General features: G+C 37.5%; 1 protein-coding gene and 1 long non-coding RNA gene across 2 annotated transcripts; one reads left to right on the forward strand and one right to left on the reverse strand.

The window, feature by feature from the left end:
• Positions 1–3923: 3923 nt before the first annotated feature.
• LOC119084853 (facilitated trehalose transporter Tret1-2 homolog) lies at positions 3924–13352 on the forward strand. The gene is made up of 6 exons (XM_037194985.1): positions 3924–5025; positions 6321–6586; positions 11476–12010; positions 12127–12395; positions 12458–12793; positions 12936–13352. The coding sequence occupies exons 1-6, from the start codon at positions 5018–5020 to the stop codon at positions 13115–13117; spliced, it is 1596 nt and encodes a 531-aa protein (XP_037050880.1). The 5' UTR covers positions 3924–5017; the 3' UTR covers positions 13118–13352.
• A 3609-nt stretch (positions 13353–16961) lies between these two features.
• LOC119084921 lies at positions 16962–17665 on the reverse strand. Its single transcript, XR_005089165.1, has 2 exons — positions 17618–17665; positions 16962–17560 (listed from the first exon to the last, which is right to left on the reverse strand). It is a non-coding gene; the product is annotated as an uncharacterized LOC119084921 (long non-coding RNA).
• Between the last annotated feature and the right edge of the window lie 9321 nt (positions 17666–26986).

Consider the following 26986-nt stretch of genomic DNA (forward strand, 5'->3'; position numbering starts at 1 on the left):
ACAGCCCATATAACTTCTTGTCAACACAAGCTCTGTCGAATGGCAAAATTATCGATACCCTTCGGAAGACGAATATCTGTATTAAAAAGTCGAATGATCTTGTTTACAAAATCAGAAAATTTTTAAATTTCTATTTTCAGAAATCAAAAAGAGTTCCATTTTATAATTGGTTGAGCAAAGCAAAAGAACAAATATTATTTAGTGAAGCGTATGGTATAATCGTCGATAATTGCCTGTCATGTCGAACATTAGCAAAAATATTGAAAAATAAAATTTAAACATTTAAAAGGTGCAAATTGACATGCGAGTGTGATAAATATGTACCAACAACATTTTTATGTATCTCGCTTGATGGTACAAAATATATCATCAAAATATTAATAACCAGATTTATAATAATAACAAACAGTACGACGCGTGGATGATGGAATAGTTTTCGTTATCGATGAATTGTCGTTGCCATAGTCAGTGCTTTTTAAACTATTGATTCTATCACCAAGCAACAATACCACAGCACATGTAGCTATACCCTATGACAGCTTTCGAATATAAGGCTTTTTCCACCAAATATGCCAACATTCCAATAAAATCTCGTTTAAAAAATGGAATTGGTGAAGGGTGTTTTTTAAGTCAATGGGGGTTTTTCGGGTGTTTTTATTATATTTTTTACAATAATTATTACAGCGGTACTCTCTCTAAATGAGCGCCTTTTCTAAATTTCTTATTTCTCTTTCTTCTCTCATTTCTCTATATATTCGTTATGGAGAAATGAGAGTAGTTGGAGAATTAAGTGATTTAGAAGAAGACGGTCATTTAAAGAATTTATCGCTGTAACGGTAGATTATAAAGTGACTTTCAAATAAACATGTTCCATAAAATCAATCATTTGATTGGAGTTCAACCATAGAGAATCAAATGAAAAGTTAAAATAATTTATGGAAGGCTTTTCAACATTTTGTTATTACTTTTACGACGGTTTCTGAAAGCATTGACCATAGTTGTAGACATGAGTTTATACTGATCGCTGGAAAAAAAGGAATTCATCACAAGAAAAAGAGGAATTGATCGACAGGAAAATGGAAGTTGATCGCAGTATGAGGAAAATCATTCTTTCCGAACAATTTTATAAAAGGAAGTTCCTGCTCTGTTCTCATGATTGCACTACAATGCTGGTCAAGTTTTCAACTTTAATCATTTTGTACAAAGAAAATTGGCTTCGCCTCGGATCAAAAAACTTCATCGGTTGATCGGTTGTATATTTTCTCTAAAATCATTGGATGAAAAGCTAAGAAACACACTTCATATAAATTGTTGGTATTGACTGCGACAAAGTCAAAGTGAGACCAAATTGTGATGGGTGCGCTGGCACCCATTGCCACCTAGAAGTCGGCGCGCCTGGGGATATTTCAACACTCAAAGCAGTGCTGATATGGAATTTGTATGAAAATGCAAAGCAATATGATCGATCAAATTTGAAGAGTGATTGTTTACAATGAAAATTAGGATTTTTTGTGCTTTTGTCTACTTCAATTCTCGGTTGGCACAAAGCATGATGTGTTACACGTATTGTAATGAGATTTTTTCAGCACAGTGCTGAACAAATCGACATTACAATACTTGTAACACAACATACTATTTCATACCTAGGACCCGAAAAGTGCTTTTTCTCCGTCCAATATGAAAAATACTATTCGTACCACGGACTAAAAGTCTTTTTTTAGCGTATTCGATTAAACTTCTCACACGCTAAAAAAGACTTTTAGTCCTAGGTACGAAATGTACTATTCCATGCTTTTGAAACTTAAACCAAATTCCTTGTTTTCCCTATAGGTGTGTAATAAGCCACTTTCGGCCCTAGAGAAAACAAAATCATGTAAAAAATATTTCGATGGATTACTCATTCTTTGGTGATATTCACAATATTGGTGAAAAACGACAACAGTGATACGGGATATCACAAGAATTGAAGAACCAAATTGCGAACGTGATATCAATGGGTCACGATCAATGACCATATCCCATTCATAAATTAAATTAAATATTTAAGGCTGACCACGCTGACCCTGAAAGTCTAAATGACTAGAAAATCTTCGAAAACATTAGTCATGGGCAAAGAAGTTTGCAAAGAAGAGGAAGAGGTATATCGTTTCGCTATCGTTTTCTTGATGCATCTGAAAAAATTAACTACAACAGGTAAGATAACCAATACTTCGCATTGACAGTAAGCATCAAGTGTTGAACAGCTCATATATCGTTTTCTTTCAAAGCGATCACAATCTTACGTACGTGAAACTTTCATACAAGTTATCTTCAATGTGTAATACTGCATGCAGTCATTTGTCTGGACAATATTTACGAATAATTCACATGTTAGACTCCATGTGCACCAATTTTAAACGGACCAATCCGAAAGTCTGTAAACAAGACGTACCTCTCCGGTTCGTGCTAATCAGATACTTACCGAAAATTTAAAAAAAAATGTAAATTGCTCACGTGGCACTCTAAAATTAGCAATGAAGTGTTAGAAAAATAAATTTTTTGGTAAGATTTAAACCACCGGCATTTGGCTGACGTAAATAGATGACCTTTTTTCATCACGTGGTAAGAGCTTCCATTTGAAAGTGTTAAAATAATGCAGAAAGCATAGGATAAAAACCAAGCCAATCAAACAATGAGAATTGCCTACGTGAGAGAACAATCAGAGAGTGTATCTTGCATTGCAGTAGAAAAAATTACTGCTATGACTGCTAGAGGCACTGCCTTACAAATATTTTTCTGTATGGAGTTTTATCACAGATATAAAAAATTAAATTTAACTTTTTTTATAACTATACCAAAGGTCTGCGTAGCCTTTAGTAGGTTCATTCTACGGCGATTAGTAACATCTTTCAGAATTCGTGAGCTGTAATTATTGTTGATAATAATAAATGAAATTCTAAACGTGGCCCATCTTATCGCTTACGACTATTTTTAGAAAATTGGTTCTGTTTCCAACGTTCAATTGGCTATGGAAAATATAAATTTTTATCGACATGAATTGCTCGATCATTTGATTCCAACAATTTCAAAAACAAGCGATAAAAAAAATTATAAAAATATTTGCTTTAATAACACTGTCGATTACGCATTCAATTAGAGAGTGACTACACACTTTCATGTGAATCCAGATGGCCGTCTTCCGTTATACCAGCACGTAATACCGCATAGTTTAGTATAAACAGAAAATTTAAGTTAAAAATATTTGATTTGTAAGGGACCCGCAATAATATCTTGTCACAGAACACTCTTTATTTTAGGGTAAAAACCTTAACAATTAGTTTTACTGATTCTAATAGCTCTTGGAACGCCCTAACTTCATCAGCCACAATGAATCAGTTGTTCCAGATTTCTTTGTTGGCATTTTGCAGTATTTTCTTAAGTCTTATCGAGCCCTGTAGTAGTATCAAAGACGAATGATTGATTGTTATACGATCAAATTAAGATAGATTCTAACGGTCGTTTTAGACCTCTGCAGTTTACACGGTCTGACAAAGTATAGTGTGGTACGAAAGTCGTTAACTCTCGCGAAGTAACAACTTGCTACGTACACTCACCATTGCACACATAAAGTGCAACACCGCAATATCGAGAGGTCGTCATTTACGAACACCCGCAAACAATCAAAACCCATAATGAAACGTTCATCAGAAATTGTTCGTATAAACAAATTGTCATTCTCGTTATCAGCAAACTGAGAACTTTTATTTATTAGCATATAGAGTGAGTGGTTCACGTAAAATAACCGAAAAAACCGATTAACGAACATCGAAAAATTATTCGCGATCGGATAACATGAAAAACCGAAACGACGAACCGTGTATATAGTTCTAAGCACATGATGTTCAGGCTGATATAATGCACAAGGAGAGGGGACAAAACTTTTTTCCAACAGAATTGACCATTAAACAACACCGAACAGAATTTTCCTAACATTATCATTGAACTGAATAATATACAGCCAAACTGTTCAGCTTTGTAATTACTTATAAGAAAGCCGAGCACTCACTTCAATCAGTTATTTACAATCAAACTGTTGCTCATATCATCCTCAGTTTTGTGCTTTTAGTTTTGTGTCTTTTTGGTTTTGAATTTGTATTTTGCACGATGACCGACGGTGGCATGTGTTAATATTAGTACAGTAAAGGCGAGATACTATTTCGTTTTTTAGAAATTTACACCAAAGTGGAAATTAGAATTGAATATTATTAAATGAACAAGTGGAAATCGAACGCTCATTTTCATACGTATACGCTACTGAAAAGTAAGAAAGAAACGCACACGACCATCATATCAAGTTAAATAGAAAGACATTTTTACTGTTATTGTTGCTGCTCGTTATCAGGAAAGGCAATAATACGAATTATGCTGATAAGTACTTGATAAGGAACCGTTGTAACGAGACAGAAATTAATGACCGTGTTTGAATTATACTCAAATTAAATAAAATTCAGCTGTGCGGTATGCCGGTCGATTCGGAAAATAATTACTACTAAAAGTAAAGATTTTCTCAAAGTTTTTCTTGTTTTATCGTTTTAAGTCGAAGCCAATTTTTCGTATAAATCGTTCTCACAAAACTCGTTTTCTTTTTCTCATCATAATAAACATTCAAGTGCAAAACATTGAATCTGTGTATCGCTTTTTTGGCTATTTTCGGAATCACAACATAAGTTCAACTAAAGCACATTCAACCAAAGAGGAAAACATGATAAAGAAAATCGACACAACGAGAAAAAATTACTTCATGATCGAACTGAAAGTGAATTTCAGTTGAAACAAATGTACAAAGACGAGGATTATAAACTGTGTGTGGTGTGTTAATTGAACGTTTCTGTGATATTATTTTGTTCAACATTGACAAATCATCGAAGTACTTAATTTTTCGAAAACATTAAATATCAGTTATTGGTGCATAACCGAATACATTAACTGCTGTGCGCTGTGACTAGATTTTTTTAAATATAAATTTTCTACAAAAAAAATGGCTGGGTAAGATTCTTTATTTTTGATTTTCAATCTAAATTACAAACATATAGGCCACTTTGAGTTCCTACATACAATTGGGTCCGATTCGAATGAGTTTCCTCACCTAACAATTTCAGCGATTACCTTTCAGCACAGCACTCCTAGCACGAACACTGAATTGACAAGTGTCAAATTTATAGGCTTTTGTGATAAGAGCTACCGCTTAGTATTGCTTGTATTGTATGTTTTAACTCATACAACTAAAACGAGTCATCTCTCTGTACAAAAGAAACGCTGTGCCCACTGTGATTTGATCAGCCTCCCAATATTTTCTATGTTCATGTTAGAATATAGAATCAGTGCTGTGCTTTCAGTGATTCTTTTTCGTTCAGTATATTTGATGTCTATAGAAATAGGTAAACGATTTGAACTTACTCCTAGTTCGCAGTTTGTAAGTCCAATTGTTACTAATGACACGTTAAGCTTTTATACGAGTACTAATTTAGTATTTCACACGGACCTAAAAGGGAGAATAATATATCATAACCTGTTGTAGGCGGATGTCATCTGCTATCAACAACGACAGCAATAATAAAAGACAAGCTATGACTGATGAGGTCTTACATACTGCAAAAAGCATGTTCAAAACAAATGAAGTAAAAGATTTCTGAAATCAATCTCTGAAAATCTTCGATCAAATGAAGTAATCGTTTCTATAGTAAAACTGTTATTCTTATAGACTTTAGCAAATCACACATCGTCTCGTAATTCGGCTTTTAATACTAGGTTCAATTTTTTACGTTTAACTTTACTCGTTAATACATCATGATTGCACTATGAGGCAGCCTTGAGCTTATCATCTGAACAATGAAAACCAAATGTAAGAAATGAAAAGTATTTTTAAAACACTTGAAATTGGTGTGACAGATTATGATAATCTATTGACGCTCTACAAAAATCAAAAACAGAGGAAAATTTCTTTTCATTTTCATCGTTTATTACTTTCGGAATATTAATAATTATTTCGGTTTGATCAATAAATTTGTGGGCCCTGGAATAGTCTATACTTCTGGTGATTTCTTTGTGCAAATATGAACACTGTTCTCTTCCGCTTATTTCGATTGAAGACACTATTTAATTCATTCTCTATTTTCTCCAAGCAGTGTCAAATACTTCCTAAACTTTAACATGCTCACATTGTGGAAAATTTATGATAGACCATGCTAATAGTGCTTCTAGTGCTCTCAAGGATCATGTTTTTACGAAAACTCTATTGAAGAAAACGTTGAATATTTATGCTCTTTTCATCGGAATTTCAGCGACGAATCACGGTTTCTCGTTAGCACGTTGTCAACACCAACAGTGATCAAAACGGACACAAATGGAGCCACTAGTCCGATTGTCGAAATGCAACCGGATAAAGCGGCACGAGGGAAAGCGTTGCGACAAGTCATTGCAGCCTTTATAGCTAACTTAGGTACAATAAATACGGGTCTGGTGTTTGGATTTAGTGCCGTTGTTATTCCACAATTGAAAGCCAAAGACTCACTTATTCCGATAGACGATACACAAGAGTCCTGGGTTGGTAAGTAATTATTTTGATTATTTTATAACGTCTCTTGCATAATGTTATGTGTGTTAAGAGGCGTCGATGCTTAGTTAAAATTGTAGCATACTTTCGTGCGACTCGTATTTCATTTTTGATGATATCTTTTCGTCAGAATCCTTTCTAAAAAATATTTGACCGCAATAACAACCACGAATGTGTTAGCTGTAAACAAAAAATAGATTTGATTGAAGTCGTTTGATCAGCTCTCAGAAAAGTCATCAATTTAACTAAATTTTCATAAACTGCTTAGTTTCCTTAGAGCTGGTCAAACTGCTACAACCAAATCAATTTTCTGTTGAAAACTAACACATTCGGGGTAGTTATTCCCTTGACCAATACTCTCCCTAGCATCCAAACTCTCTCAAAAAATCGATTTAGGGGAGAAAATAAGTTTGAGAAACGCTGCTTATTGCCTTGACTGAAAGTCATGGGTCTTACGAATGATAAACACTCTAAAATGTTTGTCACACAATGTTCACTACTATGATTGAAAATACATGGAATGTATGACCAAAAACCTTACATACAGAAAATGTTTGTCACACTTTGTTCATTCCTTGTTACCACGATAACTTCAGATATTCTAAACGGATTTCCAAAAACTTTTTTTTAATCGACGAGGAATTAAATCCCTCAGGTTAAGTTCGAAGATGAACTATAAAAGACGGGTGATCTTAGAGATATTCTCATAAGAATTTTTGTTGTGTCGCTTGATTCCACGATAACTCGAGTAGTTTTCGACAGATTTCCATTTTTTTTATTCGACGAGGAATTAAATTTCTGAAGTTAATTTCGAAGATGGTCTATAACAGACGGGTGATCTTAGAGATATTCTTAAAAGAATTTTTGAGTTATCGCTTGATAACATTATAACTCGAGTAATTCTTAACGGATTTCCAAAAACTTCTTTTTATTCAAAGAGGAATTAAATTCCTGAGGTTAATTTTGAGGACGAACGATTGATCTTAGAGATATTCCCAAAAGAATTTTTGTCGCGTCGCTTGGTAGCACGATAGCTTGAGTAATCCTAAACAGATTTTAAAAAAATATTAGTAATTTTCGACAGCTTTCCAAAAACGTTTGTACTGAAATAACTCGGGCTAAGTTCGTTAATCGAAATACTGGAGTAATAATCTGCGATTTATTCCGAAAAAGCTTGCTGTCTAGAAAAAAAAATTAACGAGTGTGAACTTTGCACACGAGTTGCATACCTTATTCATAAGCAAATAGGGCCAATTTTCAGTAGAACATCGAAAATATTTGACGTTTCATTTGAAACATTCAGCTACGCTGATTCGACAACTTTGTCGAACGAAAATATTCCCTTAGAATTATTTGCTAAAAAAGTCTTATAATCTAGAAAATTTCAACGAGTGTGAACTTTGCGGCCAGAGCGAAGCGAGGGCCGTACTCACACGAGTTTAAATTTATTCAGTCTTTTAGCAGACACAGTAATATCGAAGCATCTTTTTTTTTGGAAATGTAGAAATAAGCAAGGTTGAGAACCTTGAAAATAAGCTCCCTTTGTTTATTCTGAAATTTGATTTTCAATAAAATAAAAGGAGCGAACAATTTATGACAAAACAAGACAAAGAGCTACTTTGATCAAGATCAATCTATGATAGTTTTGGAACAATTACAAAAATCTATTGAGAAAATATCAGTCAGTCAGTCAAGGGACGTGACCCACCCATAAGGTGGGGCCTAGTTTAAAAAAACGTCCAAATGTATGCTTTTCAGCAAAGCATCGATGGCTCTTAACCGTTAGCGAGTTGAAATAGCTAATTTGCTAACGAGTTTGTCTGATATGAGCATCCACAGACAGTTTACATTTACTCAGGGATTCCAACTCGCCGTGTTACACACGTGTGATAGTTCACATTCTTTGCAAGCAAGGGTCTCAAAATATTTTCCAAGTGCAGACGATATGACTTTTCAATTTTTTCCGTATTTTTTTTGATATCACCGGACCTGCCATAAAAATACCTTTTTTCGCTGGAATAAGAAAATAAAAAAAAAACAAAACAAAACAATTAAACGCGTTTCTTCAATCACCCTTGAAATGAAAATATATAATTTAATTGGACAAACGCTTGCAGATAAATACTTCAATGCTCCCAGCTCCGCACAAATACAGTAACCACTTCAAAAACAACAATTCGATAAAATGAATACTAAATGTTTTCGCGTTGCGATACGATTCGTGTAATCATTGGGTCAATATTTCTGAAGTGGCTCTACACATTTCCAATTTTAAAACTGCAAAAGATTACATCGAGTTTAATATCCAAAGTCAAATTACTCCCAGCCCATTGAAGGAAAACGAATAAAATTCTGAATCTTTAACTAACCTTCATTTTGCGTCATCAATTACGTTTCGGTCAATTTATCTACAAAATACAAAGCGATAACTACCACGCCATATCTTGAATTGTGCCATCAAAAGTGCAATAAAACAATGGCAAAAACAATCGATGAGTGTCACGATGTGATTTCATGAGAGTATAAGTAATCTTATTTTTAGCCGCGCAGCTGTAGCTAAGCTCTCATTGGAATAATAAGATTGGCCCATGATTGCGATTAAAAGATTGTGTACTGTGTGCATCTATGTGTAATAACGATCACGTGCTGGCTGCAATGAGAGTGTTTCTTCTCCGATCAACATTTAAAAACTATAATGGAAAAAGATAATGGCGAGCATGTCATCCATACCCGAGTTTGACCTATTTTTGAATAGAAAGCCTTTTTTCAAGTGTTTCGATAGATTCAGTGTTCTCAACAATCTATAGCCTTAAACTCATTTCAGTTCAGATAAGAAAATGGGTGGAAAATCCGAAACACGACAATCAGGTGTCATTCATCGATTATGAGAGAACCAACAATTCTATAAGCGAGAACTTCGCTATAGCGTTCATAAAGTAGCTTTGGACGAAAATTTTGGACGTGAGGAATGGTTCCTAGGCTTTGGGATGTGACTTGATTGCTTAATATCCATCGGGTTTTTCGACGTTTTCGGATTAGTTCCGATATGAGTAACCTGCTCCCATGGTGGTTCCTAAATTTAGGGATTCGAGGTAATTTCTCTGGCATTTCTCAACTTCTTCCGGGTTTTTCGATGTTTTCGGATTAGTTCCGACATGAGTAACCTGCTCCCATGGTGGTTCCTAGATTTTTCGATTCGAGGTAATTTCTCTGGCATTTTTCAACTTCCATCGGGTTTTTCGATGTTTTCGGATTAGTTCCGACACGAGTAACATGCTCCCATGGTGTTTCCTAAATTTAGGGATTCGATGTGATTTCTCTGGCATTTCTCAACTTTCTTCGGTTTTTTCGATGTTTTCGGATTAGTTCCGACATAAGTAACCTGCTCCCATGGTGGTTCCTAAATTTAGGGATTCGATGTGATTTCTCTGGCATTTCTCATCTTTCTTCGGTTTCTTCGATGTTTTCATTGCATCCAACAAAACCTCTAAAGCGAAAAGAGTGGCGCAGCTCTTGTCTAACTTCTAAAAGAAATGATGACGCTCTACGTGACGCTTTCAGCTTCAATATTAAAAAAATGCTCCTTTGGGACCTGCAATTTGCGTGTCGCTATTTTTCTTAAAGATATCATTTATTATAGAAGTTGAAACACAAGGACTGCGTCACTCTTTTCTCGTTAGTTTATTTGTAGGCATTCTATAATACCAAGAACTATTACAACTTTTCACGAGTAAATAGCTAATATTTCACAGTCTAATTGCATGTCCTTACGTCGGTCGGTATTATTATCGCAATTAGTTTGTTTGGTCTCGTTGTATGCATTACATATACATATACGTACTATGTACCTTGTCATTGGCAAAGAAAATTGAAAAACGGTTTGCTTTCCTATCGAATTTCAAAGTAATAGCAATCATTTGCATAATTGTTCATCAATTTCACTATGAAAATTTACATTTCTAGCGATACACACCATATATGACTGGTCACAGTTGTGTCGTCTAAACAAGAGCGAACAAATATGATAAGCAAAAATAGAAGCCAAATGGTCGCCACTAATAATAGAATGAGAAATGGTTAATTTACTTTTTAAACAAACGTTACAATTGATGTGCGCGCTGCAGCAAGTGGTTTTTCGTTACAAATTGTGAAACAGTTTAATTAAACCGACAAAATATTGTCATTTGGATGCATTGGAAATATTAGCATCATCGATCCGTTTGGTTTTAATTTGTCTAATATGTCTCGGTTAGACGCAACACTATAAGTAATAGTCATTGCACAAGCCGCGGAATATTTAAGAAGATGAATTTAACGAATTTAGTTTTAATTCGATTGGTCAATTGAAGCGCAGAACACATATGCTGGTTGGCGTAAGACGAAATACAATTTTTATTTGAAACTGATTGAAACAATGGGCTCGTGACACAATTTCTTTGCTCGAAGAGGTTGCTACAGTTAGAGGCAGTGAAATTTCAGTATGAATGTGCTTGAGCTGTTTTTCAGCTGATCCACACAAACAATTAAAACTGTTTATACGTCTTTATACGGTTTTACCACTACAATGTCTGTGTGCGTGTAGCAGCTTCAGCCGGATAAACAATTATAAACAGTTATGATTCTATGTCTGGATCAGCCGAAAAACACCTGACGCAAATTCATGCTGAAATTTCACTGACTGACTTTACATTGTTCTGAGACTGTCTCTGGACAATAAATTGGTAATCCAAGAAATATTCCAAAAAAGAGTACATGTAAATTGTCATCAAAAATGCTTTTAGACCCGTCCGTGTAAGACGCTTCACTTTAATGTCGTTCCTTCATTCATTCGTTTCTATGATTCACACTTAATAAATACCCATTTTACTTCTCCACGTTTCTAGCATCGCTTTCCTCGGCTGGCACTCCGTTCGGGTGCTTACTTAGCGGCTATGTGATGGATCGATTAGGAAGGAAGAAGACTCTTATCATGATTGAAATACCGCTGATAATTGGCTGGCTACTGATAGCATTTGCGTCCGATATTACAATGATCTACATTGGCCGAGTCCTGGTCGGTTTTGGTAGTGGTTTAGTCGGTGCACCATGTCGTGTCTACACATCCGAAGTTACGCAACCACATCTGCGTGGCATGTTGGGAGCGTTTGCATCGGTCGGAATCAGTCTGGGTGTCTTGTTTCAGTACACAGTCGGGTCATTTGTCACATGGCAAGTATTATCGGGCGTGTCGACCATCATTCCGTTGCTAGCGTTGATTTGCATGTTATTCATGCCGGAGTCACCCAACTATTTGGTTTCGAAATCGAAGCCGGAGCAAGCGGTTAAGTGTTTGGCCAAATTGCGTGGATCGACGGTCAATGTTCAGAGGGAGGTGGATCAAATGCAACTTTCCGTTAACAAAGCCAAAGCAAATTCAAAGTAAATTTGCTTTTTTAACTGTTCGTTTTGCTAACCCCGAATCAGAGACAAATCTCTAGTTTCTGGTTAGTAACTCGGACCGAAGATAAACGTTTTTGATTGGTTTATGCTTCCAGAAAATCGTCGGCTAGAGACACATTATCGGCTCTATTGAGCCCGGCCACGTTGAAACCGTTTGCCATCCTTACTATATACTTTGGGATGTATCAGTTCAGCGGCGTGAATACAATAACATTTTACGCTGTTGAGATCTTTCAAGAGACCGGCACTACGATGAACAAAACCACCTGCACGATAATGCTGGGCGTTGTGCGCTTAATATTTACAATAATCGCTTGCATAGCTATGAGGAAATATGGACGCCGGACGCTCACATTTATTTCCGGTAAATCCAAAAACGAAGCCAAAATCAAAATCGCCAAACTAAGTTTATCCTTAACTCCACAGGTATTGGATGTGGTGTGACAATGATTGGACTGGGTGTATATCTCTACTTCCTTCATCAGTGGAAGACGGCTGATCCGCCAATTGAACCGAGTGTAACGTGGTTTCCAGTCGCTTGCATTTTCATTTTCACCATAACTTGTACACTGGGATTTTTGGTAGTTCCGTGGGTAATGATCGGCGAATTATATCCCCTAAAAGTACGAGGCACTGTTGGCGGAATGACAACATGCATGGCCCATATTTTCGTATTCATTGTCGTTAAAACGTATCCTTTTCTGGCACATGCTCTCTATCAACACGGGGTTTTTATGATGTACGGATGCATATCGTTTTTGGGTGAGTAAAGCCAGACAAAAATACGAAATTTAGTACTCAATTGAAGTACTACCACAATGAAAGTTCTGACACGAATTCCGGGTCTTCGAGACCATAGACTTCACTCTTAGAAGCATAATTGATTCACTTTTCCATTCAACAGGAACCGTTTTCTTCTATCTGTATCTTCCTGAAACCAAAGGAAAAACGCTACAAGAAATCGAAGACTACTTTTCTGGTCGCACATCAACTCTCAAAACAAAAAAACAGCAAAACTTCGACACCAATTTGACGAAGAACAAAGATCAAGGTCTTATCGTGGAAAAAGACAAACTGTTGTCGTAGCCCCACTATGTTTCATCTGCATTCACAAATTTCGGAATGAAGTTAATTAGCATAAAAGTGATATTTTACGTGTATTATAAGTGTTACTGCTAAGGTTTAAAAAATCAACAAAAAGTTCAAAGTACGAAGCTGGTCCTGCGTGAATGGAATATTCTAAGTTTGAAAAATAAACTTAACAAAAACAAAACTTGTTATCCAATGAGGTGAATATAATGAATGTTGTTGTTGCAAATTTCCACATTGTTTTAATGGACGGTAAGTTATTGCCTTCACGGACAGATAGAATGATTTTGTATCTTTCCCTGCTTGAAATTCAGAACTTTATAAATGGCCACAGCTCTGCTACTACAGTTGCTGCATGACCGCCTGAATAATCGACTTCGTCGCATAGTTTATGTACTAGGAAGTCGCTTTATTTAGCTACATTTAACATAAGCGATAAATCTGAAGCCGTCTCGTGGAGCGACTTTCTCAAAAACACATCCCGAAATTCCACTCAAAGCATAAATTACTGTAAGAACAGTGCAAATCAAAAGACTTTACTATCCCTTTGTAGATGTTAACACCAGGATACCGTAAGATCAATATATACGCGCATATTATGAACTCAGTAGACATGGGCAAAGTACTACTCACCGTGCGATCAGGTCGCAAGTCTGACGTACTTTTCACCGTGCGACCAGGTCGCAACACCGTACATAACAGTTAAAATAGCCAAACTTTCAGAAACGTTTTCTTTCTCTCAAAAGTTAGTTCTTTTTCCTTTACTAGTAAAACGAAGTGTTTCTATAAAAAATAATTGACTTATAAGCGAAGAACGTTTGCTCGGGTGCTGTAAAATTATAATCAGTCAAAATGTCGTCAAATGATAAAGAATCTGAGTTTTGTTTCTTGAAAGAATCTATTCATAAATCAGCGCAGTACAAATATAACGCGCAAGCGGAGCATCTTATCCGGCTAAATAATTATGACCATGTCACAGCAGATTTGTTTAATAAACTCAAAATTCTGCTCAACCAGCCAAATTTGAGTCGCTTTAAGAAACCGACACCAAAACTTTGCCTGGCATGTTGCAAACATTTGAACGATTTGATCGAAAATGATAATATTGCTGACACTAAGAATTGCTTGTCTCCATCGCCTCAAGCAATTAAAAGTTCAAACAATCAATTCGACAGATTGTTAGCTGAAATTAAAACCATGCCTATGACGGACGATCAGCTAAACGAACTTATGCGTGCTGTTGGGGAGCGTTTGTCTCCAATTACTAACAAGCATGTCGCTCAGCTGAACAAAACCAATTTGGGTAACCGGCTAGAAGACATGGAGAGCATGACATATCAGTCTTACTGGCAAAATGCGTTTGCACCTCTTAAAAATATTTTAATTGGGTTGATGAACGGAGTAAGGTACGCTCACAAATGAATCTTCTTCCCTCTTACAGCTATTTACAAAGATATTACTGTTGAATTTTTTGAAGTAATTGCATTTTTCAACATTCGTCAATGCCCGTTATTATTGCTTTCAGCAAGCGAACGGAAACAGAGGAAATCAAGAACTGTAGAATTCGTTTGGTAGTTCATGCCATGGAGACGATTTTTGCAGCCGTAAATCTGAATTACACTTCGGCCAAAATGTTATCCGAGATGCTATACATGTACTTTCTGTCGAACTCAAGAAGAGTATGCGAAATTTATGGAACTGTAACCGGTGGTGGCACCAGCACCACACTTCAACATGCGCTTCAGAAAATTAGTAAAATTCCACCGAAATTCCCAGAAGATGGATATGTTGTTGTTGCATTCGACAACAATCAAGTTATGGCAAAAGCTCATAGAGTTGAATTAGACTGTAAGTTCAAGATCAGTGCAGTCACTTCACTTGCAGCTTTTGAATTGTTAGATGCCGACAACCCACAAGAGAAAACTATGAATTTTCCTCTGATGTACGAAATATCTCCTAACGACGCTTCAGCCCTAAACCACAAATTACAACAGTTTACATCGTCATCTCTGAAGCTTGTAAATCAACATTTGGTAAAGTTTGTTCAGCGCCGAATAACTTACATTGAGTCGACTATGCCTGAAAACGGAAAGGATTACGTCGATGACCACTCTAAATTTCCACCAAAAGACAACTGCGGCATGCCATACGAAGATATCTTGGAACATCCAAGCTTCTGCAAAATTTATGATCAGGAGTGTCTGCTGGTAAATCCCAACAGCTACGATACAGTTCGTGAGGTTCTGCAGCATATTCAGAAAGTGGCTTTATCTGACAAGCGAAAATGGGTCACAATAGTTGTTGATGGAGTTCCGTTTTCTTTGGCGCAAGAAATTATCCGTAAATCGGTCTATGGCCACATTTGCGATGAAGTGCTGATGGAGAAGAATATACCGAATCATTACCAAATATCACATGGTCAGCCGAGCCCGCCCCAACTGAGAAGAGCTTTCGATAACATACTTCTTAGACCCGGTACAACGTCTCTTCTGATTGGTTATTTTGATTTTCATTCGAATATTTTTATAGGTGCAGGTCACTACGAAATGAACATGGTAAAATCCTTATTTTCCGGTTGGTTTCCTTTGTATCTGGAACCAGTGACAGAACTGTTAGGATTTCACACACCGAAAGCTAAGTGGTGTGTCGAAAATTGTACAGATCATCATAAAGCTTGGCAAATACTTGAGGTAACAACTAAACAGATCATTTTCATCTCTTAAATTCTATTAACTTTGAAATTGTTGTAGATCACATTTGAGGCGTTATCAGATGAGCTTCTGTTCTCGTACATTGAATTATGTCGGAAAAACACACCTCAACTGAAGCCTACGGTTGAAGGATTTTTCGAACAAATCAATCAATGCCATAATGAAAATGCTAAAGCGGCATTTCAGTTTGCCTACTACTGGTGTTTTTCCATTTTGCTGTTCCGTGGAGGAGTTCGTAAGAACAATTTCGATGTTGCTATAAAAGCAAGAGAACAGGGATCCGGCTTGTTTTACGCGTTTCGGCACCCAAAATATCAACTTATCAATTGCCTGGATGTGGCAGAGTTGATTCAAATGCCAGGAACCATACGAAAAGCAGTACATAGGGAGTCAATGGTAATTCCCGGGAGTAAAGTTGGTCAGGGTGTTGACTTTTTGTTGGAGCAGCGAAATCGAAGAATGAAAAGTTTTGTCGTCAGAAATGGAGTTCCGACTGGCGAACAATGGAAGGCTGCTTCTGCGTCAATGCAGAAACTTGACAAAGTTAGTTTTATCACTACTCTTCACTTAATTTGTCAATTTTCGCATCAATAATTTGGATTCACCTACACACAGATAATTGAAAACGTGGAAGAGCGGTTGAATCTTCACACATCATCTTGCCAGCACAAACTAAATTTCACTCTCGAAAAACGAGCCGCAAGAGGCCTATTCCGTCGCCATGGAATGCTAGACCTCACGAAAAAGAAGGAAATATCTTTTCTACCGGGCATTCGAGAGGGTAACAAACCATTCAATTCCATTCTACGATGCCAACTGCTAGCCGAATCGAACCGAAAACATTTCTATGAGGGTGTCGTGAAGACCGGGCAAGCTACTGTTGGTAGTTATATTTCAATTTTTAAAAACGACAATCAAGAAGAAGAAGTTAATAGCTGGGGAGTGACAAAACTTCGATCGGAGACAAAAACCATTGCTAAGTACTTATCCAAAGACTTGCAAAAGGATATAAATTTGGAATTGAAAGCATCAGATAAAGAGAAACTTAAAGAAACATACTGGCGAGTGTTCAACCTTGTCGATGATGAAGAGGACGAAATTTGATGAATTGAAGAACTTACCAGCTGCCATTCGAAACTGTTTATTTCAATCATTCGTACCCAATAAATTACTTGCGTTTAAAATATGATTCAGTGTGATCCGGACAATGCCATGCACCAAATGATTTCGCGTCGGCCTCTTTTAGAGCTGGAAATCCAATGCAGGCCGCATGTACCCAATAACTGCACGTTTTTCCGTCACCTCCATCGTAGCTGCACTTGACCCAGACTGGCTTTCTGATTTTTTTTCCGAACGAACAAGCATTTCTCCCACAAAGATTCTTTGAAGATGTGGGCAACGATTTCCTTTCGTTGGCCGGAGATGGGATGGTGGTGAACGCTGATATGGTCTTTGTGGGAGTTGTAAAATCGATTGAAGTGTCCAGCGGAGCGGTGACGGTTGCCGCCACTTGTTTTTGTGGAAAGTAGTCACTCATTGCCTCTTGAACAGCAACTTTGACGGCAGACATGGTACCGTCGAAGTCCAAGAACTTTGGTTTGATTTCGGCTTCTGAGGGGTATTTGAATGTACTGATACGGTTCGACTGGAAGCTGTTAAACGTTGCCACAAAATTGATCGTTGCGCGTTTGTCGTCTTTGTTGTTGAGTTGTTTGTCAATTTTTTCAAGCTGTTAATAATGTGTTAAATAAATTGAATGAAAATTCACCACTGTATCACTACACACCTGTTTTACAATGCTTGTCAATTCCCGCTTTGCCGTTTCGTTTTTTCCGTTTTGTTGATTGGGATTCATTGAACACGGTCAGGTTTGCTCGACGCTTCTTTGGTTTTTTATTTTCATCTGGTTGTTCAATGACCGCGTCGGCATCAAGTTCGGCACCTTGATCCGTTTCGTCATACAAAATGAATACACAATTCTCCATTGATTCCAAATTTCCGTCCGTATCTTCCATATTCATAATTTGCCCGTCAACAAGCTCAATCTCACGTAAGTCGATGGATTCCTCCATTCTCCACCAGATCGTACAACCGCGGAATCAATAATTTTCTATAATTTCGGCTGGAGAAGAATCTTGCGCTATCTATTATGGCTACACGTATTGTTATGACATGACATGTGGTATTGTGTAAACTGAACAATAGATATTATAGACAGTGTTACCACTAATGGAATCAGAATAAAGCAGAGCCGTGTGTAATAAGAAAGCCGTACGATACGGATACGAAATTTTGAATTTTAAAATTTAACGTCCTAAGTCACAATTTCCGTTCAAATTAATTTATGAGACAATGTCGCTTTGTGGATCGACCTAAAATATGCGGCTTGGTCGATTAATCAGGCGAACATGCAGCAACTGTACTAGCATGAACACTGAATTGACAAGTGTCAAATTTGGAGACTTTAGTGATACGAGCTACCGCTTAGGATTGTTTCTCAAGCGTTTCGGTGACCACTACGCACCATAAGTGACCTCCACTTTGCCATCATTTGAAAAAAGTGGAGAGTTTGGAGAAAACAATCTGAAGTTCTGTTTTATCGACTTATATGTCAACGCTAGACAGTCGAAAGGTGTCATAATTTGATGAGAATACGGAAAAACACAAACGTGAAGGATGAATACTTTTACTACGAGATGTTCACATCTGTCGTAATTTTCATGAGAAGCAAATCAAGCGGATTTAACAAAATTCTATCGTTAAAACCCGGTGAGTTGTTTCTTATAAAAATTACGGCAGACATGTCTGAGCATATTTTTGACTGTCTTTGTTAAGCCTGAAGAACGCAATATCATTTTATTGCTCGAATTTGATGCGATAAGCAAAATCATTCTGCATAAAATACAGAGCCAACATGGAAATAGCTATGTAGCTACCCCGAACACACAAATAAATAAAACAGAAGTTTCACGCTGGACCGGTTTATTTCAATAAATTGTCAAAAATCGTTCAACCTCCATTATGGAGTATTCGGAGGTTTTTCACCATTGGCTTTCTGTAACTCTTTACACTTCATTTCGGAATCGGCGAAACGAACGCACAAATCCAGATATCGCTTCTTCAGTTTCTTAAATTTTTTTTCGAGCTTCCGTTTATCGACCACTTGTTTCTCGCATGCCTTACATGATTTTGTCGAATTCGGACCATTCGTCCGATCACTGTCATCTTCATCACTTTCTATTGATATTAAACGAAGGGCGGAATCAATATATCATTTAATTCGATCACAATAATTGAGCAAATTACCCAGGATGCTGCTTAGTGATATATCTGAATATACATCGGAGAAATCCATCGTTGTTTTGTAAGGAAATCGTACAAACACGTCCTATAGCTTCGAATAGATGAGCAGCACTAAATGCAGACAAGAAATTTCATATCGACCGTTTAGCTATTATGTTTCTAATGACAATGCATAAGTTGGGTGGTAAATTGTTTTTGTTCACTGAAAAACATCCGACATCCTACCACTTGAGTGAACCTTACCTGATAAGTTTTTCTAAAAAACTGTCGAAATAGTTATTCATACAACCGAGTGATGAATGCTTTTTTAGGCAGTAGATGTGTAGTTCGTCACTCGAGACCGCAGGTACTCGAGGCATCTAAAGTTTGCAAATTTTGCATATTATGATGCTGCCCGAATAAAAATAAAAGTCTCAAAGGCTTGAAAAGAGACGTGTCACGTCTCACAATCCAAAGGATTTGAGACCGTGAGACGTCTCTTTTCGAACTTTTGAGACTTTTAATTTTACTCGGGTGAGTGGCATAAATAATATTTTGTCGGAGTATTCGGTTCAATGGATTTTTAATATTGTTATTACTGTTATCCAGATCTTAATTTTCAAAATTCTTTTTTTTACGGTTCAATTCCTTTCTAATGTGGTGAACTGTTACTCTGATTAGTTTTTAAACCATAATACGTGTGCAACTCGATTAATATATAAAAAGGACCGAGCAACTTGTCGGATGTCGTTCTGTAAAGTAAAGTTTTGAATCTCGGATCTATTAAAGATTTCAGAATTTTAAGCCGCAAGACGCTTTCAGGATATCCTAAGCTTTAGTAAAAATGCCTTTTGAACAGTGAATTCTAAATCCATTTCAGATTGTCTTTATTTACTTTAAGTTCGCTTACCCATCTTAGGTCTTATTACATCCTTACAACTCCGTACTTGTATCGCACTAGTAAAAAAACGAAATTATCGCTGCCAATATGTTATTTCGACATATTCTTAATTCCGGAAGCCAGCAGCTTGTTAACATATGCTTCCTTCATTCGTTCCCCATACTCGACTGAGTTGATATCACATTTGGAAATACGATCGATGAATAGCTGCTTGATTCGGATTGCTTTCGTTGGAGTGATTGGTTGTTTTCCCGGACAATGTACTCGTTCCCCATCGTTTGTAAATTTTATCGAATCTTTGGTGCCGAATAGCGACTTGGTGGCCAATACATTTGGATTGCCTTTGTAAAGATAATGGAGACACTGAAGGACGAAAGTGGAATCCTTACTTTTTTCGAGTCCAATGGAATCCAAAAATTTTTGTTCGCCTGGTGTGAATATGTCCGTTTTGTTTTCAACAGTACTCGCAGTCAAAACTGTAGTTGAATCTGCAGTCGAAACTGCAGCTGAACCTGCAGTCGAAACTGCAGCTGAACCTGCAGTCGAAACTGCAGCTGAACCTGCAGTTGAAACGGCAGTCGAGCTTCCATTATTGAGGTCATGTTTGTCAGTTACTCTCTTCAACAGGTTCTTGTGCTTCATGTCTAGCTCGGAAAAATTCACGGTGAGCTGCAAATACAATGTCTTCAGGTCTTTGTATTTCTGTTCCCACGCAATGCATGCGGTGCATTTTTTTCGCTTGTCCTCACACTCGCAGCATTTGACACCTGGACTTTGCACGTTATCCATTTCTTTTTCAATCCGATCACTACAGGCACCATCCGTTGGACTCGCATCGGCGCCATCACTTCCGTTGATTGCTTAATTTAAACAGACAAGAAAATGTATTCAGTAAAATTACAAAGACAGTTACTCTGTAATGGGTGATTACTGCCTCTTCGATATCCCATAATAACAATCAAAAAATCAAAGTCCGTGTCGTATTCACGATGTCAATTGCAAGGTACTGAAGGTAATGCCCATCATATTAGTTCGATACTACTGAAGCTTCTAGAAATGGTAGACTGTGATTTGCTTGCGTTTCTCAAAATATAGTGCACATCTGTAAACAGATGGCCCGAGTTTCTATGCAATTTTTGTTGTTTTTTAAAGAAATTAAGAGATGGCGTTTGCCTTATTCGGTTACATATGGCAATACTCAATTGTACCTTGGTCAAATTGTAAATATTATCAACGATAATGCCTGCAATAAAATAACCTACTCTGTTGTTGTTGATTACATAACCTCATATCTATTCATGACACAGTCTCAAACACAAAATTTAAAAATTGATCGGAGTCGGAAAACACAATCTCTGAATAAGTTTAGGGATTCTTACTTTGGAGTTTCTCCTTGAGAATTTGAATGTAGAACTGTTTGTGGCCATCCGAATGTTCCTCCTTGGTTACAGCTTCAACATCGAAAGATTTTGTCGCAGGCTTAAAATAAGCGTTTATTTTTGATGTTGAGCTGTTTTTGTTGAACGTATTAGTTTGTTTGAGATTTTTTTTTGAATCAATTTGCTTTTTCTCAGCTCGTTTCATTTTGTTGCTTCGATTTTTTTTTTCACCGTAATCAATGTGCGTCTAGCATCAACGATGTTTTTGCGCGTTATGCAGTTGTCGACACTTGTTGTACCGAAATACCACTACCAATACCACCTGTACGAAAACACATTACTATGAAGCCTATGAAGATGTTTACAAACGCAGTGCTTGACAGTTATACAATTTTACTGAAATTGAAAGTTCGAATTGATTTGATAAGATTTTAAAATGGATTCGACAAATTCTTCAGTGCATGTTTCAATGGATTCCATTTTCGGTTATTACTTTGTAATTATTATTTACCGCAAACCTAAACCTATTATTTAAAACTTCTTTTAGAAAGTGTGGATATTCCCGGCATTGACAAAGAAAATATATCACAAAACGTTCGACTGACTCAAGGCGATGATGACGGTGCTTTGCTTGAAAAAGTAATTAGCCTTTACTTACAGCATCACATGAGTTTGGAATGTTTGATGGATTGGATCAAGTTATTGAACACTCGTCTTGAGGACTATGAGAAACTTCCTCCGGGAAAAGTTCAGCTAATGAAGGAGTTTTGGGAAAGCCACAGTTTGCCCACCATTTTTCTCTTCATTAAATGTGACAATTGCAAAAAAAGTACGAAAGTTGAAGCTGATCAGAAGGAAGGATTGAAGTGTATACATTGTGATAAACTGTTAAAAACGAACGAGACTAATTTTTTCGTGATCTTACCTGTGCAACAACAAATATTGAAAAGTGTTCAAGACAATTGGGCAGAGATATGCGAATTTAACATACGTTGCGATACCGAGGACTGTGAAGCATATCGAGATGTACGCGACGGGAACATTTTAAAACAAGTTTTACAACATTACGAAGCCTCCGATATAAACATTTTATCGTTGTGTCTGAATGTAGATGGGGCAAACAAGTTCAAGTCGAATTCGTTTTCCGTTTGGCCAGTACAGCTGATGCAGAATTACTTGCCGCCGCATTGCCGATTTTTGCCAAAAAACATAATTTTGAACGGACTGTACTACCACAAAAGCAAGAGCGATGAAGAACTTGCTTTTCATGAATACCTACGTCCTTTGGTCGACGAATTAAACAATTTAAAGAAGAACCCGATATCAATGGAAATTGAACGTGAAATGTACCATTTCAAGCCAATTATTACACACTGCTCCGTGGACCTGCCAGCAAAAAGTAAACTCCAGGAGATAAAGCAGTTTGGAGGCTACTTCGCATGTTCGTATTGTGAAATTGCTGGAGAAAAAGTTGTTATCGAGAAACCGAAGGCCAAAACTGAGTCTAATGCAGGGAAAACAACGAAACCGAAATATGGTGTACGATACACTGAAAGTGACGACCCGGTCAAGCTGAGAAATGAAGTTGAGACGCTACAGAAAATGTTGACTGCATCTGGAAATGGCGGCGAGGAATCGATCGATGGAATAAAGGGTAAGGTCAGCCTAATAGTCACAGTTTTGTTTTAGACTCAATTCTTTAGCTCCACCATCTGTTCTCATTTGTTTTAGTTGTTTTTGAAGTTTTGTCTTTGTTTGAAAATGGAGAAATCTTATTCTCCTAATTTCATCTTTCCCAATATTTAGAGGGGTCCCGCACTGAATCTGTAATATTTTTTTGCATGCAACTCTTAACGGTAATAAAATACCTCGCGAGATTTAAAAAAACAAGGCATCAGAACAGTCGGAGCGTTTGCTACGACTGAGCCCCGTACGACCCGTAAACCTATTTAGTCCGAAACCATTATACGTCCATAGCCCTAATAAGCCCGTAACCCTTATTCGTCCGATATCAAAATGCTTCCGTAACCTTATTGCGTACTTGACATCATTGTCTATTTTTGCAAATTGTAAACTGTAAGCGTTCATCTTTAAAATTGCGCTTAGCGCAATTACAAAAGCCCGTACGAAGTACTTCTCAAGTATAAAACAAAAGTTTACGATGTAATCTTAGGAATCCGAATTTACAACTTTTTTTATCCCAATTTTCTTTCGGTATTGAATTATCTGTCAAACGAAACAAAAAGTAGCAAAATCTGATGAAAAATACTCGATTTATGTGCAAAAAACACTTAGGGCCGAGCAGCGGCCTTAGTTCAAGGGCCCAAATTTGAAACTTTTTTCGCCACGTTCTTTTCTGTATTATATTACCTTCCATAGAAAACTAAATCTAGCAAAATCGGATGAGATTTACTCGATTTATGTGCAAAAAACACTTAGGGCCACGTTCTTTTCGGTATTCAATTATCTCTCAAACGAAACGAAACAAAAACTAACAAAATCGGATGAGATTTATTCGATTTATGTGCAAAAACTACTTAGGGCCGAGTAGCGGCCTCAGTCCAAGGGCCCAAATTTGAAACTTTAACGTTCTTTTCGGTATTCAATTACCTTTCATAAAAAAAAACTAAATCTAGCAAAATCGGATGAGATTTACTCGATTTATGTGCAAAAAACACTGAGGGCCGAGTAACGACCTTTCAGCCATCCCAACAAGCCCACATTGCATCTTACCCAAAAACAATGTTCAGCAACTTTGTTCTACTCGTCAATACCTTTCATTTGATATATCACAAGCAGGTATTGCGTGCGTATTTCGGTAGATATCGGCGAAAGACTGAAAAACACCTATAGGGCCCTAGCTCTGGAAGGGCCGACCCTACCATGCCCATTTTCGAACTTGACCTTACTTTTGTCCATACCAATCGGGGAAAAAAAGAATTTTGAAAAAAGGTTGTGATTTACTCTAGCTAGAGGGGTCACGGACGGACGGACGGACGGACGGACGGACGGACGGACGGACGGACGGACGGACGGACGGACATTTTTTTTATTGCGGATTTGTCATCTATGAACATAACCAAATGCTTTGCCCTTACTGGCTGCTTCCAATTCGACATGTTACAAACGGCATATTAATCTTATAAGCCCCCAGTACTTCGTACGGGGCTAAAAATCCCTCATAACGTATGTGCTACTCTGGGGTAGACCCCGGAAACCTAAAGTTAAAGTTGAAATACGTAATGATCGTCAACTAATACACTAGGCAACAGAGGTCATGTACACGGATGGTGACATAGTGCGTTGGATAGGTCTTGGTGCCCTGAATATGAAACACACCTCCGTTCGTTCCAGTCACGTCTGTGAAGAGACGTAACCGACTCGCATATATGACAACGAAAGTGCACCGATCCGGTCGGCCGTTGGTGTGGTAAGGTATTCGGACCTCCTGAGTTCAAATAACAACTCCATTGGTCTCAATCACCTATCTGTGGCTTAGACCGAAAAACGTTTTACCCACACAGTAAAAAAAAAATTCCGGTCTGAACCAAGGATAGATGATCGAGATGGAGTTGTTATTTGAACTCAGGAGGTCCGAATACCTTACCACACCAACGGCCGACCGGATCGGTGCACTTTCGTTGTCATGTATTCGAGTGAGTTACGTCTCTATACAGACGTCACTGGGACGAACGGAGGTGTGTTCCATATTAAGGGCACCAAGACCAATTAAACGCACTATGTCATCATCCGTGTACATGACCTCTGTTGCCTAGTGTTATTAGTTGTTATTAGAACACTTATAAGTGCTCTCCGTTAGTCACTGTTTTATATCCTTATTAAAGAGAATTTCAACCTTGTTTCGTTTAACAGGCGTCTCACCCTTGGTTGGCTTGGAACACTTCAACATTATTTGGAGTGTATCAGTTGAGTACATGCATTTGTGTCTAATCGGTGTGGAGAAGCGATTGATGGATTTGTTTTTCAATCCGAAATACTCTCAGAAGGAGTATCACATTGGACCGGCGAAAAAAAAGGCACTTAGCAAGAGAATCGTCAATATCAAACCGACTTCGAGCATCATTCGCAAGCCCCGACCACTATCACAACTGCCGAATTTCAAGGCGAGTGAACATCGTTCAATGTTGTTATTCTACTTGCCGGTGTGCCTGCCTGGGTCTGTACCGAATAAGTACGTAAAACATCTGCGGCTTTTTTCTGCAGCGGTATATATATTACTGCAGAAGATCATCACATATGAAGAGGTAGATAAAGCGGAAGAAATGCTTCATCTGTTCGCAAAGCAGCACCAGGAACTGTTCGGAAAAGAAAGTATGGTAATGGTTGTCCATATGGTGAAACACATGGCCAAATCCGTTCGTGAATTGGGGCCGTTGTGGTGTCACTCGGCGTTCCCCTTCGAACGGAACAACGGGTGCCTGCTAAAATTGGTAGTTGGGACAACCGATGTACTGCATCAAATTTCGACAAAATATTGCCTCGGCAAAGCAATAACCTTCGGCGATGACGGTACGAAAGACGTAGAAAAGAACAATAAAATTTTGCTGGGAAAACCGGTCAATATAAAGGAATCGTCGCGGCGTGTTTTTGATGTGAGTTTGCTGGCAGTTTTGCGTTTTTCCAATGTTTCGCTATCCGTTCATAAGCGGATCAGGTACGAAAAACTCATTTTCACGAGTGTGATGTACACTCGGCCGAAGCGATCGATCGACTATTTCATCGGACTGTCAAGCGGAATGATTGGAACAGCCAAGTACTATTTTTCATATAACGGACGGATTTGTGTAATGTTGCAAGAATACGAAGTCATCGAAAGTATCCACCACATAGACAAGGTCATATCTACAAAGCGAATGATTCTTGCAGACGTCACTGAAATCGAAAAAAAGTATTTATTTATGAGTGTTGGGTTAAACAAGTACATTGTGTGTCGCCCCAACCCATATGAAAATGAGTAAATTTCGCCTCGTTTATATGTAGATTGTGTCATTGAAGATTAATTGAATAAACCGAAACTTTAATGTGTTTTCTGGCATTTTTTAATAGCTTCCATTCACATAAATTTAAGTTCACGTTATTGTAGAAGTGAGATCAAAATCCTCTAGCGACGGGATATTAGCAGAACAATCTTACTGATGCATTGTATTTCAGAAGACGACAAGCAGAAATCGGTATCCTTAATAAAAATGTGAAATTGGACGAGCACTTTACTCTTCTCCTCTCCAATACTGATATCACTGGGACCTCGGTTTCAGTATAGGTATGTAATTGGCGCCGAAGATATGCGTACACGAGCATGTCGTAAAGGATTTTATTAAATAAGGACTTTCAATTAGGCCGACTTCATAATAGTTTGAGTGAACGAATGGTTTAATTCGAAGAATTCGCATAATAGTGTCATCGCAACACTTTGTCCTTAAACCATGCCGGTGAGCTGTATTTGCCGTCTCCACTGAGACGTCCTCTTCGATGAATTTCACTTTGAAACGAAATATGAATTGGTTTCGCATCAGTAATTAACTTGCACGATTCAATCTACCGATAAGGGAACCGGGTAACAATTGCTGACCAG

The sequence above is a fragment of the Bradysia coprophila genome, unplaced genomic scaffold (genome assembly GCF_014529535.1).
Source record: "Bradysia coprophila strain Holo2 unplaced genomic scaffold, BU_Bcop_v1 contig_94, whole genome shotgun sequence".
Taxonomy (NCBI): Eukaryota; Metazoa; Arthropoda; class Insecta; order Diptera; family Sciaridae; genus Bradysia; species Bradysia coprophila.